This window comes from Canis aureus, chromosome X (genome assembly GCF_053574225.1).
Source record: "Canis aureus isolate CA01 chromosome X, VMU_Caureus_v.1.0, whole genome shotgun sequence".
NCBI lineage: Eukaryota > Metazoa > Chordata > Mammalia > Carnivora > Canidae > Canis > Canis aureus.
The window spans coordinates 118,987,984-119,009,016 of NC_135649.1; the positions used below are offsets into that span (position 1 = coordinate 118,987,984).

At 40.1% G+C, this 21,033-nt stretch overlaps 1 protein-coding gene across 2 annotated transcripts in view; it reads left to right on the plus strand.

Annotated features, from left to right (window-relative positions):
• Positions 1 to 21,033, plus strand: part of ANOS1 (anosmin 1) — a 187,382-nt gene that overhangs the window by 94,323 nt on the left and 72,026 nt on the right. For both annotated transcript variants that reach the window (XM_077888262.1, XM_077888263.1), the window contains exon 3: positions 11,639 to 11,701. In XM_077888262.1, the coding sequence (XP_077744388.1) occupies positions 11,639 to 11,701 (63 nt within the window). The remainder of the gene's footprint in view (positions 1 to 11,638; positions 11,702 to 21,033) is intronic.

The following is a 21,033-nucleotide window of genomic DNA, read 5'->3' on the forward strand; positions in this document are numbered from 1 at the left end:
GGGAGGAGCAAAAGGAAGGAATCTTGAAGCAGACTCCCGCCTCTGCCTGGCTCAATCCCATGACCCGTGAGATCGTGAAACTGAGCCAAAACCAAGAGTCAGACGCACAACTGGCTGAGCCACCCAGGTGTTCCTACTTTATGTATTTTTAATGTTTAACTTATTATTAAAAATTCAGAAAAATTATGAGTAAAAGGACTTCCACATACTATTTCTCTAGATCAGAGTGCAGCAAATGTTCTATGAAAGACGAGTAAATATTTTTTGGTTTCTTGGACATAAGGCCTGTCATAACTAGTCAACTCAGCTATGGTAGCACAGAAGCAACCAGAGGGAGTGTATAATATACGTGAATGGGCGTGACTGTGTTCCAATAAATTGTCTTTACCAAAGCAGATGGTGTGCCAGATTTGGTCTCTGGTTTCTAGTTGCTGACCTCAATCTAGATTTACGAATCGTTAACTTTTTTGTGCCTGTCATAGTTGCTTTATCACATCCTATGTATCCATAGAAAAAAAAATTATATGTGTGCATGCCCTTGTAATTGTTATTTTGTTTCCAACCATTTAGGAACGAGTTGCAGGTATTATGACTCTTTTACCCCCAAATTCTTCAGCATGCATCTCTTCCATGACTGCTGTGGAATTACCAAATTCAGGGAAATTCACGTTGATGGAACACTTTTATTCCATATATAGCGTTCTTTTACATGTTCCTGTTGGTGCCAGTAGCGTCTTTTGTAGCATTGTTTCATCTGATTCGGGATCTGGCGGGCCGTCTTGCTTTGCACTGGATTGTTGCGTATCTTTAGTCCCCTTGAGTTTGGAAGCATTTCTTATTCCTTGTTGTTTGTTTCCAACATTGGTATCTTTTTTAAAGACTAGAGGCTTGTTGCTTTGTACAAGGAGCCTCATTCTGGATTTTTATTTTTTTTATTTTTTTTGTTTCCTTGTGGTTCAGTTCAGGTTTTGCCTTTTGGGCAGGAATCCTGCCTTGAGAATGCTGTGTTTCTCCCATTCCTGGAGATGTCACTTTATGACTTAGTTAAAATATTCTCTGCCTGGTTTCTCCACTGTAAAGTGGTGACTTTCTCTTTGTAATTAATATCTTTTTGATTTGAGAAATAACCATGGGAGTATTATTTGAAGCTGCACTGGTCTGCTGAAATTCCTTAGTGGAAGATGAGGCAAAAAATCTGGATGCTAAGAAAGCATGTGTGGTCTTCAGTGAACCAGAATTCCATGACCTGTCTCAGGAGGCTTCATAATACACACAAGGACATGGTTAGGTGAGGAAGAGCTACAATGAGAGAGTAGTTTTCTGGTAAGAACTACCTTGATTAATCTCATTGTTCCGCTTCAGTTGTTTTTTGTTTATTTCTAAACACTTTCACTGAAATTAAAAGAGCTCCTGATGTTAGAGTTCCCTTTATTGTGAGAAATAGTTGCGATAAAAGGAGGCCCAGATTCGTAGATAAACATCATGGTGGGAGAGGAATTATCCTTTGATCGTTTCAGAGAAAGTTGATTTGTGATATGAAATGTCTGAGGCGTAACATTGTTGTGCAGGGTTGGCATGCTGATCCTCTGTGGTTTAGGCTCTGATGATTGTTCAACTGTACTTCCATAGGATGTCTGCCAAAAGATTTCATTATTTTGGCAAGACACAGCGCACTTTTCGACACACAGGATTGTAACAATTTCTATACCAATTTAGAGCTGGAGGGAGTCCATGAATACTTCTAAAGGCAGTAGGGTGCACATATTTTAGGGAATATATTGAAAAAAATCCACTTCCATCTAAAAACCAGATCTATAGTTTCCCAGAGAAATTGCTGCCATTAATTTAGGAAACAGAAATGGTCTTTGGAAACTTTTGTTGACAGCGTTGTTATATGCTTTGAATATATAACTGTATGAAATGAGAAGTTGGATTTGTGTGTGTGTGTGTGTGTGTGTGTGTGTGTGTGTGTGTGAGAAACTTAAAGCTTATTCCTTATATCCAGGCAACAATGCAGATAAAAATTAAATGTAAATTATTATTTGCTTTCTTGTTATTCAACAGAAAGTTTTTTTTGTGAAGGTATACTATATGTGCTACAAAATGCGCACTACCCTAGTGTCAGATTTTTCCTTCTGATCCCACCTTCTGACCACACACAAGACTAATGCCACCCAACCCAAACCTAGTTGTTGGGATTTTGAGGGAAAAAAAAATTGGTACTTTTCTAATTCCACCTAAAAGAAAAAAAGGTAGATATCAGGGAAATATGAGAGAACTGAAATAAGTTCTTTTTATGGGTCTTCTAGAAATGGAAGGCAACCAGATTCACCGAGTACCTATCTTGTGTAGATATTTTAGAAGGTTGTCTTTATAAAATTTATTTCAAAATGATTGTCTTTGGCAAATATTATTCCATTCTTTTATGTGGCAGAAACCTATGGTTCAGAGAGGTTAAAATAAACTGGAATGGGGGGAAAAACATTTAGCAGGTTAATCCGACTTCAAGGATCCACGGTCTATGTCTTGTCCTCAGACCTGCCAAAAATCATGCACTTCTGTGCCCTTGTGTGTCTTATTCATCTACTGAAGACCTCTCAAACTCCGCCATCAGAACTGCATCTAGAAGGGCACATGCATCTGATCACTTTTTCACTGGGAAAACTCTCCCTGGAACAGCTGTGCTACTCCTGACCATCGTCTTGTATGTCCACATCCAAATTCTTACATCCTTATGCTGAACAGTGAAATTGCATGGCCTGTGTCCAATTATAGATGGGGCCATGGACCAAAATCGTGCTACCCAGCCAATTGCCTCTATGAAGATGTGTTAGTTCCTGAATATGGAGGATGTAGGGTTGGGATAAATGTCATCAGAGAATCCTTGCATCTCTAAGATTCTATGTTTCCATGTTGTAGCCCCTGCAACATTCTTTGGGACCTTCATCAATTGATTATTTCCTATTTCTCCTCCATCTTCAGTTAGACCTCCTCCACCTGATCCTTTCCTTCTCTTCACCAACATGTTCGACATTTATTTCCTTTTGCACTTGTGGCCTAGATTTTTGCTTATAAATAAACATGACTTATTTATGTAACCTTTCTAGGCAGTATAGAATTGGCAGCATTTTGTGTGTGTGTGTGTGTGTGTGTGTGTGTGTGTGGTTCGCAGATTTAGCAGACCCATCACCTAGCATGTACCATGGTAATTAAATTCTGCAGATATCTATAAAAGCAATGAATGAATGAATGATGTAGAGAGAACGAACAGAGTTTGTAAATGCTCATCATTCTTCAACCTTTCTCCAGAACTACATGTCCACAGTTCCAGTAGCGTGTTGGGCATCCCTTCCATGTATTTCATGTTAGAGTCTTGATTGCTCAGCTTTTCCTATGTTTGTTTATTCCCCACGCTCCATCTTAGAGACACCAAGAGTTCCTTTCAGATCAAGGTTAGAAGTTTTGGTGTGTTTTCCTGTTCTCATTTGTCGCTCATTCCTACCTTTCACAGCAAACCAGCAACTGTGTCCATGAGCTTGCAGCTCTATGTTGCCTTTCCTAGGCTCATGTTCCTTTTCCTTTTATCCAGTGTCCTCTACTACCTAGATGGCATCTCAACCCTATACGTGGTAGACAGAAGCTTTGGAGAACATTGTAAAAACTTCTACTCCAGTTTCATTTTGCTGCAATACCTCACCTCTGTAATCTAACTCCTATTCCAACTCTCTTAGGGCTCCTGGACCCAGTTCCGATGTGGGGGGTTCCCCCCTCCCACATCACCAAGCAATTCCTGGATATCAGCAGCATGTTTGAGAATTCAACTCAATTCTGATGTTATCTATAGGGAGATGGCATCAGATTCCACCAAACCTATGAGATTGCCCACCTTGTGCCCAACTTCATAGGCCCATGTCAAATCCAGACCAGTGATAGATTGGAAGTTCCCACGACTCCCTCCTAGGGTTCCATCAATTTCCTAGAGCAGCTTACAGAATCCAGGGCAACACATTAACCAGTTTATTAAAAGATACAATAGGATACGAGTTAACAGGCAAGTGAAAAGATATATAGTGTGGAGTCCCCAACAAAGGAGCTTCTGTCCTCGTGGAGCTTGGGGCCCAGCTCTGTGGCACATGGAAGTGTTCTGGTTGCCCAAGCATGAAAAATGTCTGAAAGGATAAAAAAAATAGTCCCCTTGTGGATTTTTTTTGAATTGTGTGTGTATATATATACACATACACATATATACGTATAAAGTATATATATGTATAAATCTTTACGTGCATGTGTGTATATGTATATAGTTATATAACTATATATAACTATAACTGTATATATATATCTAAAGTAATCTCCACATCCAACATGGGGCTTGTACTCATGACCCTGCAATCAAGAATCATAGGTACTTTAACTCATCCAGCCAGGTGCTCCAGTCCTGTTGTGTTTTTATGGAGGCTTTATTACCTAGCCGTGAGTGACCACATATTAGCTGACTCAATCTCTAGCCCCTCTCTGCTCCACAGAAGTCAGGGGGTAGTACTGAGATTTCCAATCTTCTAATCACATGATTGGTCCTCCTGTCAATCAGCCTCTGTCCTGCGATGGGGGTGGAGGTGGGTCCTAAAGTCACCTTTCTTAATAACAAGACACCCATTTCACCTTTATGACTACTCTGATGCATTTTCAGGAACCATGGATGAAGATTAAATATATTTGAGAAATGTGTTTTGGTCATCTGAATGACCAAATATATATATATATTTTTTCAAATATATATTTTTTATAAATCATTATATTGCACCAAGACCCAAGTTATCTTAAACACAAAGTGAGGCAAATACCTCAATGTTTTAGGACTATCGTTGGCTCCTCATTGAGTTCCAAGGGGCCCTGTTTCTAGCCTTGTATTTTACAGCATCTTCTCTTTTAGCTATCACACATCACATCCTCCACATATACCATCCTGGCCCCAGATCTGCTAAAATTGGTCAAGTCCCACTCCTCCTCCTAAGTTAATTCATGAGTCCTCAATTCTATGCAGTCCTCTCCAATTATCCCATATGGAAATACATATCACTTTTACAGTGTCTTATGGCACATTATTCTTCTCTTGGTTATTTTATGCCGCATCACTTTAGACTTAGTCACATGGTTTCTCCCATGGAGATTATAAATTAATTTAGGGCAGAATGACTGCCAATTTCCCCCCACCTTGAGACTAGATGAATACATCGCACATGGGAAATACTCATTTTTACTTGTTGATTTGGCAGATGTTAATTTGAATAGGTTGGAATGTACGGGATGCTGGTTGCTTTGTTTTAATGGGTTCTATTTATTTAATATAATGTAATTATGGGTTCTGTTTCCTCGATTCTTGGACATGTGTGAAAATTTGAATTTTATAGTAACCTTTTGTGCTTCAGAATTTATTATAATTGCTATTTAGGTAATAGAATTTCCTTTTCTGGTAATGCAATATAAGGTAATAGAATTTCCTCTTACAGAAGTGTTTGGCTAATGTAAGGTATGGAATTTTGTGCTAATCCATCTGGATGGTACCAAAGCGGTATCAGTAATTTCCCTCTTTGTCAGTGCTTTGGCTCCTAAGAGTGGGATCCCTTCGTCTGTGATATGAAACACACAGTCTTAATGGTTATGATTTCATTAAGTACCTTCATTTGTAACACCTAGGGCATTCTGGAGCTGAATCCTTTCTGGGATCATTATAATTCGGTAATCTTCTAGATTTGCGAAGTACTTTTCAGTGTCCAAATCCTTTTCACATACATTACCTTATTAAGCCTTGTAGCACGTGGCATAAACAGCACAGCGGTCTGTAATGGAAAGAACATTCCTTTGAGTGTGCCAGAGTATGAGTCCAACTTCTAGTTCCTGAAATCTCAACCATAGTCACTTGCTTGGTTTACTCAGCCTCTCTACACTGCAGTTTCTCTCTCTAAAATGAAGGAATAACAGTATCTAATTTTACATACTTGCATAGATCTGTTGTTAGAGGTTCATTGAACAAATAATTTTAAAAGTGTTTTAGAAATCCATAAATGTTATGACACTCTTTGGCATCCAATAAAATGTTTAATATGAAGGACTGTATTCTCATATTTGAATTAGCAAATAGAGGCTAAATAATCTACATGATTTTCTCACAGGTGTAGGTTAGAGAACATGGCAGAGATAGGGCTCAAACCCAGGCTTCGTGTGCCTCTGTTCTGCACCATCTGCGCTGCCACAGTGCATGGGATGTTCCTGAGAATCTTTTCTGTCATTTGCATGCTCAGTCCCACAGGTCTTGTGAAGGATGAGGAACGGTTAGCAGATACAGGCCCTCCCTAGGATGAGTCAGTTGGAGATAGTGTCACGTAATTACAACTTGTAGCATTTGTAAGATGTGAGCATCCTTGAGGGAAAGCTGCATGGTTGCAGAGGGGGAGTCAGTGCATGTTGTGTGGATACCAGTGGTCAAAACAGGTGGTTTGAAGTTGCTGGTGGTTGGAGTGGAGGACAGACTAGACTCCCTTTAAGGAAGGTGTACAGTAACCCAGTGGAAGTCGAGGGATCTTGTGTTTGGGGAACAGGAAAAAGACCAGCTTCGTGGAAAGTAATTCATGAGCAATTAAAGAGGCTGGGGAGGCAGGATTTGCTGATTGACCAGATGTTTTGAATGTAAACCATATACTTTGGGCTTAATTTGGTAATTATTGTCTAATTTTATCAGAGAACTCACATTATCAAAACCATGTCTTAGAAGGATGAATGTGACCAAAACATGTAGAATTGTGGCATAATTAGAAGTGACAGTTTTGAGTTAGCCTTTACTCCTCTGTCCCGGGCAAGTTGTTGTTTCCTAGATCAACTCTGTTATTATGGCTAATCCACTGTATTTCTGTTGCCCTTTTTTTTTTTTTTTTTTTTTAAAGAAATTTCTCAACCTCAGCACTGTGAACATTTGGAGCCAGATAATTTTTTATCATGTTGGGGGGGGGCTAGCCTGTGCATTGTATGACATTCAAGCAACATGCCTGGCCTCTGCCTGCTAGAAACCGGTACGTCTCTCCTCTGTTGTTTCCAACAACCATCTCCAGAAATCACCAAAGGGCATCACTGAGAGGGCAAAATCACTTCCATTTCAAACCACTTACTTAAGAGCAATTAAAATAATTTATCTAATATCTTCTGCTATAAATAAATTGCAGAAAATTACCTACACAGCATTATGCAATACATTTAATGAACAGTTGGAAAGGTTTACATAAAGTCAGCATCACTGGCTTCTCTGAAGTTTGGAGAGCTGGGCAATTCTGGATAAGAACTGAAAGGCAGTGAAGAACAGTTGTGTCCTGGACATTGGGTGAGCTCTCCAGTTTACTGGTCTTCCTGCCACTCCCATTGTTCATAACTTACCCTCCTTCACTCTTACTCATTATCTGCTTGGCCCCTGGCAAAATACTTCCCCACTCAAATATGGGTGAGCCAGCTCCAGGAACTGCTTATAAAAACAATAAATTTATTTAACAGATGTTTATTGAGAGGCTACTATACATTAAGAATATTGTAGTAAATGTCCCAGAGTTTCAGTGCTCGTGTGTCTTACATTTTAATAGAATATTGTATGTACATGTTTGATATTGTGTATTTTGTATTATAAATGTAATACAGAAGTATCATCTAAGGAAATGATATTGCAAATACAATTTTCTAGATTAAGTGAAAAATAATAGTGTCTATAATCCAAAGGATAATTTATGTGATTAGCTCCGTCAACCAATTTTAAAAATTTTCTCTCAAATTTTAAGTTTTCTTCATTTGGCTTAAGCAGTTACATGGGAAGGAATCATTTCAAAGAGTTGATCATCCTAAAATCTGAAAGCTTAAAACACTTGCTAAATTCAGTTACCGTTTTGTTTGTTCTGTAATTTGATCAGGGCATGTATAGTTGTGATATGTAGTAAATTCCAAAGCAGTTGTCTGCTTGTAGTGTTGTTTTTCTCATGGAAATAAGATTTGAGTCTGCCCTCTTTTGACAAAACTTTTTTTTCTTTTAAATCTGGAGAAACAGGATGCTTTTTCTTCTTGTTTGAAGTATGAGAGAAATGGTAGGTTTTTGTTTTCTGTTTTTTGTTTTTTTTAAATCTCCCTCCCCCTTGGGCGTTTATTGCAATCATTTTACCTGGCTGAGAGCAGCACTACAAAGAAATAGAGCTTTGGCAAATTGATCCTGCAAAGATTTACTCCAATTTCTACATCCAGACTTCTTTTGTCAGATAGTTTTCACAGAGGATTATTAAAGGAAAATGTTGGCTGTCATTAATAACATTTTGTGATGTATCTTTAGACACTGATGATTACTGGTTATTGGAAATGAGGCAAGCATGCAATTGAAATAGAACTTTAAATGAATTGCATATACTGATGCTGGACTCGGCATATAGAGATGCTGGATTAACAAGAAGACAAGTACGTTATATGTTGCTTCCATTAGCATTTCACAAGCGTGCCTAGTTTTGTAAATGATATTTGTTTTACATAAGGTATTTGTTCCATAGTCTGTCAGGAATAGGATTATGTGGAATTGTGGAGATATCAAAGGAGTGAAACTTTTTAATGCACCAATGTTTATAGTTGAGACAATGCAACTAAGCACATGTGTTCAAAATTACATTTTCAGCAGTGATCCAAAGCAAGAATGGTGTAATTATTTTGAGACATGGTTAGCCACATTGCATTGAGCAGTTTTACATGGAATGGATGTTTGTTGGATGTTTCCTAAATAAAATGATAAAGACTTAGTTTGTAAGTAGCTGAACTTGTGTCCCTGGAAAATCCCCACATCTTATGGAGGGGTCCTCTCACATCATAGGACACGTCCCCACCTGAACAAAATCTCAAGGTATTCTGGAGAGTGCCATTTATTCACTTCAAATGGTCTTGAGAAGGAATTAGGTCTAGATACACTTATTAAGTGACCATTAAACTTTTTTTGGCTAGAAGCCAATGTCTTAAATACCGAGAAGTCTGAGGATAAGGAATCAGACATACCTTTAGGAAACAAAACTAACTCTTGACAGAACTCATAAAATATGTAAGAGAGACAAGTTTTTTTTTTTTTTTAAGATTTTATTTATTTATTTGAGAGAGAGCTCCCATGAGCAGAGACAGAGGGAGAGGGAGAAGCAGGCTCACTGATGAGTGCAAGGCCCCATGCAGAGCTGATCCTAGGACCCTGAGATCATGACCTGAGCTGAAGGCAGATGCTTAACCCATTGAGCCACCCAGGTGCCCCGGGAGACAAGGTTTTAAGTGATTTCATTGTTGTTAGAAAAATAGTATTCTTTTTAGAATTGTTATATTGACAAAAAACTGTGCATTTGTTTTAATATGCTTAGGACAGGTGAACACCAGGAAACTTGGGACAAACTTGTGTAAGTATTGGAAGAGGTCAAATTTTTTAAATTAAAATAACTAAAAATGAATTGTTCATCTGCAACATTAAAGAATATAAAATCTGAGATGTTCTTATAAGAAATAGATTTGATGATTTTTTTAATGAAAAATAAGAGAAAATGTGGGCTCTCTTTTTTTTTTTTTAGAGAGCGAGAGAGTGCTAATTTGCAATGGGGGCAGAGAGAATCTTAAGCAGACTCCACTTTTAGGGCAGAGCCTGATGTGGGACTTGATCTCTCAACCCTGAGATCATGATCTGACCTGAAATCAACAATTGGTCCACCCTATGTACTGAGCCACTCAGACGGTCCTATGGACTCTTTTTTTCCCCCAGCAAATTCTATAGCTTCCCCAGCTTTATCGACATAGGATTTACAACCTGTACAGCTTTCAGTGGTATGATATGATGATTTGATACACATATATATTGGGAAATGTTTACCACAATAAGGCAGTTCTTTTTTAAAGTGTAGTAAGCATCAGAATTTCCTAGAGAATTTGCTAACAGAGATTCCTGGGTTCTGATCCCAGAGATTCTGTTTCTAGGTCTAGGGGTGGGCCAGGAGTTTGCATTTCTGATAAACTGCAAGGTGGTGTTCATATTATCAGTCATCGATCACACTTTGAGCAGCATTGCTCTGACAGATTGGTGGTTGACACATGGACAGTAGAGTCTTACAGTTTAAACTGTATCTTTATTTTAAAACAGAGGGGGAGGTGACTACCAAGTAGAGTGAAAAACAGTATCCATATATATCCTGAATTCTAGAGTATACTTACCTGGAATTTAACTGAGAAGTTTGATCCTTACTGGAAAATTTACAAATAATGAAATAAAAATCATATGGATAAAATAATAATGACCTGATAGGAGCCAGGGATATGCCAATGTTTAGAGAATGACATAAAACATAAAATTGAGAATCAAGTCTCCATTCACATTAATGGACTGTATTTTATATAATATATATAGTACATGTAGTATATATAGTGTTATAGGATAGATATGTGTGTGTGTGTGTGTGTGTGTGTGTGTGTGTAGTTCCATGGTGTACTAGTATAGTATATATAATGTATGCAGTATATATGTAGTATACATAGCACTATATTGTACGTATTATTATACTAGTATTATATATAGTACTAAATGTAGTAATAAACTATTGTATACTTTATTCAACGATATTCTTTATTATTCTTTATATACATTTAATATATAATATGTATTGATATATACTATAAATATTATTACTATTAGCATTATGATTATTATTGAACAGTGGAGCCTGGTTATTATCTTTGATTAGTTCATATGTATGGTAATTCATTTTATTTTATTTATTTTATTTTATTTTTTTTTGGTAATTCATTTTAAACATATATTCAGACTTTATTCTCAATTCTGAAAGTCTCATGTCAGAGAGTTCATTCAATATATTTAGGTTGATTCAATATATTCTAGTATTTATTTCATAAATATTTATGTTAAGATACATTCAGTATATTTTAATAGAGTAATTAAACTGGATGCATGTAAATGCTGTTAGGTCCATTGAGCTAAAGATACTAGTTAACAATCATATGTTATAGATAGATATTTAGTACAATGCAACTTCACCCAGTCACCTGCAGGAGAATATACAGACAATACTCCTGTGTTACCATTTGTAAAGCAAGTTCACGTTAAAGTTTATGAAAAAACAAAATTCTTCTGTGACAGCAACTGTTAGAAAACATTTCTTTTTTTTTTTTCTTAAGATTGTATTTTTAAGTAATCTTGACACCCAGTGTGGGGCTCAAAGGCACAACCCTGAGATGAAGAGCTATGTGCTCTGCCAATCAGCCTGCCACGCAGCCCTAGAAAACATTTCTTACTGAATAAAAAAATTTCTCGTCTGAACTGTTCAGCCTGATGGTGAATGTCACTGCTTTTTCTACACATCCCCTCCAAACCATGCAACTTCTCATTTTCGGTTATGTTGAAATACACATTTTTTGTTTCTGTCCTATCGTGCCGCTCTTCCTCAGATTCCTATTATACCCCATTCAAATGATCCCCCAAGTAGCTGGGTTTCCTAAACTAATTAGCAAAAGTAAGGAGTGCAGATTCTTTTCCTTTTGGCCCTGTTTCTTATCTGTTTATTGATTTACTTTTATTGTTAATCTCTCCTAGTGTCTGGAGCCCTGCAAGGAGTCCTGGGACCTGCGGAAGCAGCAGTGCCAGAGCTTCTGTGAGGTAAGACAGCTCTGGTGCAAGCCCAGAGGTGCTCATGTCATGTCCTCAATCTGACAGTGCTCTGCTGGATCATTGACATAAAAGGGCACCTGCATTCCTCTGTAGGTTGGGAAGTTCAGTTTACATCAGGGATGGGTGTGTGTGTGTATGTGTGTGTTGTGAATTTGTATAAAAAAGAAAAACATCATTGAGCCTTCTTAAAATATAGTTACCTACTGCTTCCATTATTGGTTAATCAGAGAGAAAAAAATTATTACCTATGTGTAGGGACTAGAACCTTTTTATTTTTGTTTATTTTATTTTTTAAAAATATTTTATTTACTTATTCATGAGAGACACACAGAGAGAGGCAAAGACATAGGCAGAAAGAGAAGCAGGCTCCCTGCGGGCGGGGAGCCTGATATGGGATTCTGTCCCAGGACCCCGGGACTACGACCTGAGTGGAAGGCAGATGCTCAACCACTGAACCACCCAGGCGTCCCTAGGACCTTTTTTTTTTTTTTTTTTTTTTTTTATTATAGTCACACACAGAGAGAGAGAGAGAGAGAGGCAGAGACACAGGCAGAGGGAGAAGCAGGCTCCATGCAGGGAGCCCAACGTGGGATTCGATCCCGGGTCTCCAGGATCGCGCCCTGGGCCAAAGGCAGGCACCAAACCGCTGCGCCACCCAGGGATCCCCCTAGAACCTTTTTAAAGGTACAAACTATTGATGTCCTCTCCTGACTTTCCAACATGACTTTTCTATGAGTAATTGCCCCCGTGATGTTGGAAGTTTTCATGCTGTTAGGGGGAGGCCACCCATTTGATTGGGAGTGGGGTTCTCAACATTTTCATCTCATCATTCACCCTTTGGGCCCCCATATCCTGGTCAGAAGACTTGCTTGCTTTAACTGTATGGGAGGCTTCTTACTTGCCCTGTGCTTGGAGGTGGAGAATAAAGGGTGTTACTGTCCTGGACACGTGCTGTCTGAAATCCTCAGTCGGGCTGAGGAGGGGAAGAGCCGCTTTGCTGGACTGTGTCCTCCAGAGCAGATCAGGGCTGGGATATGCTCAGATGCAGCCAGGAGGACGTGGAGCCAGGCTGACCGCCTGGTGACCTCCCATAGAAAGGAGGGTGGGAAAGTCCATGAGGCCCGGTGGGGAACGGCGCTCCAAGGGCCCACCGTGGCAATCACAGAAGCTCTGTTGAGGGTCATGGGGAGTGAGCCAGAAAGGATGCCCTGTGGTACCGGAGTGCAACGATGGTACGGGGCTTCTCTGAAGGGAACTGGAGACCGATAGGAACTGCAGACGTCTGTGACCCTGCCTTTCCCCTGCGTGGAGCACTCATGGGATCCTGCCGCCTGCGTTTCACCATGGAAGGCACACAGATTCTATTCGGAGAATATGAATGTGGAATTAGGATAACAGTATCTCCATCCATCTTGTGCATAAAATATCTCCGCAGTCCTCACATCATTGGCCTTCCCAGTAACACGGAGCTAAGCAAAGGCATGTAGTAAGTCCGTGGGAGTTAGGCTTGGAAGCCGTGAAGGACTGGGGAATTGGAGCTCGTCAAGTCCAGTGGCTCCCCCCGCTCCAGGTAGAGAGACCAAGCCTAAAACCCCCACGTGTGTCACCTTTCCCTGCATCCCGGTGCTGCTGTGGCTGGGCTTCCCTGGGACAACTCTGCGAGGTCATGGTGTTATCGGGTTCTTGTAGAAAAGGGTTCAGTGTGGTTTTAGACAAGTGGAGAGGAGGAAGTGTTTCTCAACACTAATGTGATCAATATGTGGTCTTTCTAATCTCCCTTGTATTTCGCTTTGAAAGTTCTGCTCAGCATTTTGTGATGGGCTGGAATTTTGGCGATTTGCAGACTCTTCCATACTGATGTCTGTGTTGCCAGAAGCGCTTCGGACCTGAAGATTACTGTCAGTGAAGTCTTTGGATGCGTTTTGTAATTGTGGACATTAAAACGCCTCAAATAATAACACAGGACTGGCAGATACTCCAAGTTACTTAGCCAGTTGCTCTGCAAGGGCGCTCACAGCTAAGCTAACGATTCGGTGTTAACTCCTGTAAGACGAGAACCTTTCTAAGTCTTGGTGTCCAGCCCTTTCTGGATGGTGGCAGAGTAACATCAATCGTGCTTTGTGTCCTCCCTCATAGGAGCTGACATATTATCCACCCATTTTCTCAAAACATTTCGACTTCTTCGGGGAGTCGGTCCAAACTTTTCCAGAAAACATATGCTGACCTGGCATTAAATGTAGCATATCTTTATATTAGTTCTCTATTGCTGCATAACAAATTACCCCCAAGCTTAGTGGCTTAAAACAACACACATTTCTTATCTCATAGTCTCTGTGGGTCAGGAGTTTGGACATGACTTAAATGCACACTTTGCTCCAAGGTCCCACAGTGCTGTAATCAGGTGTTGGCCGGGCTGCTTCCTCATCTGGGGGCTCAGCTGCTTCTGCTGACACTCTGCTTCCAAGCTCATTGCAGTTATTGGCACAGTTCGTTTCCTTGCGGTTATAGGGCTGAGGTCCCATTCTCTCGAGGGCTGGGGGCAATTCTCAGCACCTGCAAGTTCCCTGCAGTTCCTTGCCCTATACACCCCCACCCTGCAGGCAGATCACAACATGGCTATTGACTTTTCAAAGCTAGAAGGAGAATCTTGATCTCCAGTCTGCTGAGACCAAGCCTTCTATAACAACATATTCTCGGGAGTGACACCCCTTCCCTTTTGCCATATTCTGATATTCTGCTGGTTAGAAGCAAGTCACAGCCGCCCCCTCCTCACCCCCTGACACACGCAAAGAGAGGTGATGAAGTCAGGGGAGATTGTGACTGATTGGGGCTCCCTGTGTGTCTACTACAAAAAGGAAAGAAAAAGAAGTGGATCAGGCCCCTTGAGGCATAGAACAGAGCAGAGTCATCAGACATACAAGAAAACAGATGAATTGATGCAGTGTCTTGTATGCCCTACAGCGTGCCCTCCTACTTCTATTTTGCGCTTTGTGCTATATGCAAACGGTACGTCCATAGGAATGAAAAGATGCTGTGGTAAGATCTTGAGGGACAAGATGTACCATGTTGTTTGCTTCATAAACATGTGATCCCTTAATATCAGTGAGTCTGGGTTGACGTTGTGACATCTTCTCCCCAAGAAGAAAGATGGAATTGGAGGTCATCGGAAACCTCGTTCCCTGGAAATTCCAAACGTGCTAGCACACTTCTGTAATAGCTCTTGTCTCAGAGATAACCATGAACGAAACCCAGCTTATTAAAATGGGCCTCGTGTGCAAACTGTGGTTTCTGCTCTGGCAGGAGAGGTTAATTGGAACTGCAGAGGCGGGACAGATAGAGGCCAGCTAATGTGACCCCTTTGTGGGCAGACCTCAGCTCAGTGGTCAGACCACTCAAGCCTCCCTGTTGCATTTCCTTCCTTTCAGCATTCTGAAAACCCTGCCTTGTTCCTTTCTGTTTGGCCATAATGTCTCCCTGTCCCGTTGGTGTAGACTGAATCCTGAAGGACTGGCCCTGTTTCGTCATTTCGGAGGCTGATCATTCACTGAGGCAGACCGGATACGATCCTGTTCTTCCTCTCACTTGTCTCATGACGTGCTATGAGTGCCTGTAGGGTTCCTATTTCCATGAACCTAGTAAGTGTTCCCTTTGTAAACGTCTAGACCCAGAAGCACTCTGGAATTTATTCATCAACAAGTGGAACAGCTGAACTGTTAGATCTGTTTGACCCGGTGGGTTTATCTGTAAGACACTCTGAGCTTTGCTTGTCTTCTAAGGCATGGTTTGCAAACCACGGCCCGCGGAGCAAAGCCAGTCGGGCTTCTAAGTTTTTCTAAGTAAGGTTTTATGGGAACGCGCCGCACCATAAGTTTGCTTGGATGCCGTCAGACGCAGCCTTCGTGCTACAGCAGCAGAGCTGAGACGTCCTGGCGGAGCCCAAGGTCCGTGAAGCTCAGACTACTTACCGTGTTTTCAAACTCCTGCTCTGAGAAACAGAAGAGCAGTCATCATCCCGGCACAGAGCGGCCTAGCGCTTCAGAATGTCGGTACTTCTTGATCTGTGTTACCAGCACCTGGTTCTAAACAAGGCGTTACTGTTCTTGGTATTTTAGTCATAAAATAAATTGTCTTCCACGGAAGAGATTTTTTGGAGGCGTGTTACTCATCATGTACCTAGAATTGGTTCATGGCTTCCTCGCACACTGATCTCTCTAACGTCTCATTTGATTATTTATACAATTCTGCTTTAACTACTTTGGGGCTGCTGTCAGAGTTCAAGATGTTGTTCCTTAAATGAGAAACTTAAATGTGTTAGAGTAGCTATCTTGCAGGATTCCTTGTGTGGATCAAAAGCAATAATTTTTGCTGTGTGTTTTTGGAGTATGTTGGGCTGTGACAGATACGTAGACAGGTCATGCTTTATTGTTTCAGCTTATTAATTAAACATTATCTCCATCTTATTATTTTTTTAAAAATTGAAAAAACCATAGCAAACCATTTTTCTTCCTGACCATAAAATGCACATTTCTTTCCATATAAATGTTTTTTCTTACATTTGTAGGGATGTAAATGATCAAGCAAAGTATTCTTTTTCTTTCTTAATGGTATAAAATAATTTTGTTTTAATTGCTATTGTCTTTGTTTTGATGAAACGTGATACATGGTAGTTAGAGTGACCTCCTTGCTGGAGGACACACCTCTCATCTTTACTTCTGATGTTTCTGATTTTGTGACATCCCCACCCTAGTAGGAACTCACCGGGATGTCCGCATTGACAATGCGAAGTGCACAGGAGGGTCACAGAGAGCTGAGACCTCCTCTGGGTCAGGGATCTGCTAGTGGGAGAGGTATCCTGGGCTTGCAGTAAAGCTGTTCTTGGACCAGCCTGGATTCTGATAGGTCTGGTTCTTGTCACAGTGAAAATAGGCATAGGAAGGAGGCTTTCACTCGACCACAGATAGAAAGAAATGAATTAATCCTGTTTTTTTTTTTTTTTTTTTTGCTTTTCAACATGTTTTCTTATTTGATTATTATATTTGATTTTCATAATGATTCTTAGAAGCTAGGTCTGAATTTTATTCAGTGAACTTAATGAGCAACAGGGCTGACATACAACAATGTGAAATGGTTTTATCTGCCCAAGATTGCATGTTTAATTGGTAAAGGTGGAAGATCTGGGATGGAGCTGGTGGTCCACCGCTTTTCCATGTACTCTGCCCCAGGCACGTCCTCCTAACGCTGCTTTGTGTCCCAGCCTACAACAGAGTGGAGGATGAAGTTGTACTTCTCCCCAGCAGGAAATAAATTAGAGCCTCTTTCTCATGTAAAGTTGTTGGCCAACCATCTGTGCTTAAACACCCTTGAACAAGAAGGGAGCTTTGATTATGCAAAATAATAGTTCGTGAAAGGTACATCTAGGAACTGCAGGAAGAACAAAGCTCCTTACTGCTTTGGATGTACTCCTGAAAACACACATCAGAAACTAAAGTGGTTACGATTTGTCACGCTCCTATGGGAAGCTCCTTGCACTCAAAACTTGTTACCCTTCCAGTGCTCCAAAACCCAGGTCTATGTCTTAAAATGTAGGGTGTTAAGTACATGCATCCCTTCAGGAATGGAAGCGGTACCCTCTCCCATCTGGGACATCTATAAGAGAGTTAAAGGTACTGGAAGAAACGAGTGAGTGTTGAATTAGAGAATGATATCCTATGCCCAGGTGTGTGTGTGTGTGGGGGGGCACAGGAATCAGAGCCAGGTGCATTGGAGGGTGTCATGTGGAGTTTGTGCATGGTTTATTCTGAAAGCTCCACGTTCCTTGGTGAAATCCGGTGTGTAGCCAGGAGTGATTATGAGATGCGGTGGAGGCTGGGGTGGCTGGCATGTAGCACGTTTTCAAGAAATGCTAGTTTTTAGTATTATAAATAGTCAAGTTTTATTTTTACAAATGATGAACTTTACCTTTACCTTTTCATAATGCAAATATTGAAAATGTAAAGGTATTATATTTCTGGAATGGGATCTCTGGGCGGGGGTGGAAAGAGCACACTCTGTCCCAGTTTCCTTTTCAATGTAGGGGATGGCGGGAGTCAGGGAATGGAAACATTTCAAGGAATGCTCGTGAAGTTTTACAATTGTTGTGAGAGTTCCTTTACCCGTCATCTTACAAGGAAGCTATTATCCTCATTATATCAAATTTTATAGTCCTGGAAAATGAGAAAATCAAGAATATTGAGTGACATTTTAGGGTTGTTCAGTAGTTTATGTTGTCTTGATGGGACATGTTCTCCATAGAATGTAGGCCCCCCCATTTTTTTGAAATAGACTCAATTTTTAATTGCATTTTTATATGATGCTGGGGGAATATAGAATTATGTGAGATTCAGTTAGAGGAGAATTAATGAGTTTTGAAAATTGATAAGAGGCCGAGGCTGGAGATTATTCTGAATGATTTAAAGACCTATCTTGTTTGAAAAGAGGGGCAGAGTAGATAGAGTTAAGGGAATAGCCTGAAAATTCTAAGAGCATCAAATTTAAGGAAAATATAAAAGATGCATGAAAAGCACTTAACCAGTGTCTGAACATGAGAAACATTGAATAAATATTAGCCATTTTCACTATGAAGGGGAGGGCAAGGTTAACACTTGAATTCTGTGATAGGTCAGGGAGGTGGCACTTAAAAGGAATTTTGTCATTACGAGGTGACCAGAAGCCTGTCAGAGGGTTTCACTGGAAGAGGAGCCATCCATCCGTAGAACTCTGAGTTGTAGAATAAGGTATATGGGAGGAAATGTAGACCGAATGCCCACGACTGTTTATGCTTGAGTTCGTTCTCTGAGACCGTCTGGGTGGAAGAAGGGGAGACAAGGGGCTGTGGCCAGGGGCTCACAGTCTGAGGACGTGATTTTGTGTACCTTTGCTCTGGGAGGACTTGAATGCATTCACGTGCAGTTGCCTACCCCGCCTCCCAGGATGGCCCTGAGCAGTGCTTTTCAGATTCCATGGTGCACACAGATCACCTGGGCATCTTCTAGAAGTGCATGTTCTGATTGAGTGGGTGTGTGCTGTGGGCACCCGGCATCTGCATGTCCAACAGGTGGCTCTGAGGCTGCGGGACCAGGGGCTGCACTGGTGCAGCAGGGATGTAGGTGTCCCTCTAAGATAGCTGTGTATAAATTCGTTTTATTTTCCTGTCTGCTTTGAAGATTTTCTTTCTATATCTGGTTTTAAGCATTGGTAAATTTTGACTGAGTAGCCTTTATATTTCTTCTGCTTGGGGGTCATGGAGATACTTCTAATTGTAATTCTGATTGGGGTTCTAGTTTTAATCAGATTTTTTATATATCAGCAATATCTTTTTTCTCTCTCTCTCTCTTATTTATTTATTTATTTATTTATTGAAAGAGAGCATGAGTGGGGGGAGCAGAGAGAGAGAGAGAGAACCTCAAGCAGACTGCATGCCCAACACAAAGCCCAGCTTGGGGCTTGATCTCATGACCCTGAGATCATGACCTGAGTCAAAATCAAAAGTCGGGTGCTTCGAGGACTGAGCCACCTGGGTGCCCCTATGTAGAAGCCAATATTTTTTCTATCCCATTCTCTGTTTCCTCTCCTTCTAGGACTCTAATTGTATGTGATAAACTTTGTATTATGGCCTGGGTCACTGAGTCTCTGATGATGTTTTTTATCTTCATCTTTCCCCTTCTCTTCTTTATCTTGATAATTTTTATCATTGTGTCTTCAAGTTGCCGTCAAGTGATCTTTTTCTTTCTATGGTGTCTAACATCTTTAAGATGCCATCAGGCATAGTTTTCACTTCTTCATTTTTACTTCTGGAAGTGTCATGCAGGTCTTTCTCCTACATTCCTGGACAGACAAAGCAGATTTATAATGACTTTTAAAATGTTATTTTCTTTATAAATAAAAAAAATGTTCTGTATCATATTACGTAAGTTTCCTTCTATTCTTGGTGTACCAGTGGGATTAACCTGAAATGAATATGGGGTTTATTAACTGCATTTTCTCCATTTATTTAAATGATAATTTGGTCTTTTACTTTAGTCTGTTCATCTAGTGACTAAGATCGATAGATTTTCTAATGTTGATCCGTCCTTGAATTCCTGAAATAAATCCTAGTTAGAGATCCTGTGTTGTTCTTTTGTTGGTTCTATTTGTTAATAGTATTTTTAGGTGTGTGTGTGTGTGTGTCTATTTGTGTAGGTGTGTATATAGGTGCCTGTATATATATTTTCATAAGTAACTTATGATTTACTTTTTCCCATTATCTTGGTCATTTTTGATATCAGAATTATATTAGCTTTTGTGAAATGGATTCTTGAAAGCTTTGTAGAACTTTCTTATAAAGCCAACATTTGAAATTTTGGTGTAGAATTGAGTTTACTAATTTTTTCAATTTCTGTTCTTTTATAATTCAAGTAGTTTCTTAGAAAAACTGTTTATCTTTTTTTTTTTTTGGCTTCCACATTATTGGTTTAAGGTTGTAAATAGCATTATGTTATTAAAGATAGTGTCTTTAAATAAATAAATAAATAAATAAATAAATAAATAAATAAAATGTTCTTTTCTGCTAACTCCATCACCTCTATCATTTCTGCTTTTGTTTCTTTAGATTTCTTTTTTTCTATTTCTTTTTCCTTTTGGACTTATGAGGGGAGAGGAGGTGGTCTTGTGGGACTGAGCCTTTCCCTGTGGGATCTGAAGCTGTTTCCAGGTAGATAGTGTCAGTAATGAGTTGAATTGTAGGACACCCCACTTGTATGGGGAACCTCCCTACCAGCAGTGAAATTGGGGGTGCAGACTTTTCTAGTTTGTAAAAAGGTAAAGTCTGTATTTTTTCTAAAGTATGCTTCTACTTGTAACTTGGATGGGTGTGATGGTTTTGCGGAGTTAGGCAATGTTTGCAAAATTCTTTGAGATGAAAGCCTGTTTAGAAACTTAAAAATAGGGATCCCTGGGTGGCACAGCGGTTTAGCGCCTGCCTTTGGCCCAGGGCGCAATCCTGGAGACCCGCGATCGAATCCCACGTCGGGCCCCCGGTGCATGGAGCCTGCTTCTCCCTCTGCCTATGTCTCTGCCTCTCTCTCTCTCTCTGTGACTATCATAAATAAATAAAATTTAAAAAAAATATTAGAAACTTAAAAATATAAGTCAAAGAGTGAACAACTACATTTCACAACTTTAGAATTTGTTCCTCTCTTTTTCCTTTTCTTCTTTTTTTTTAATTTTAAGGAGGCTCTTTGCCCAACGTGGGGCTTGAACTCATGATCCTGAGATTAAGAGTTGCATGTTCTACCAAGTGAGCC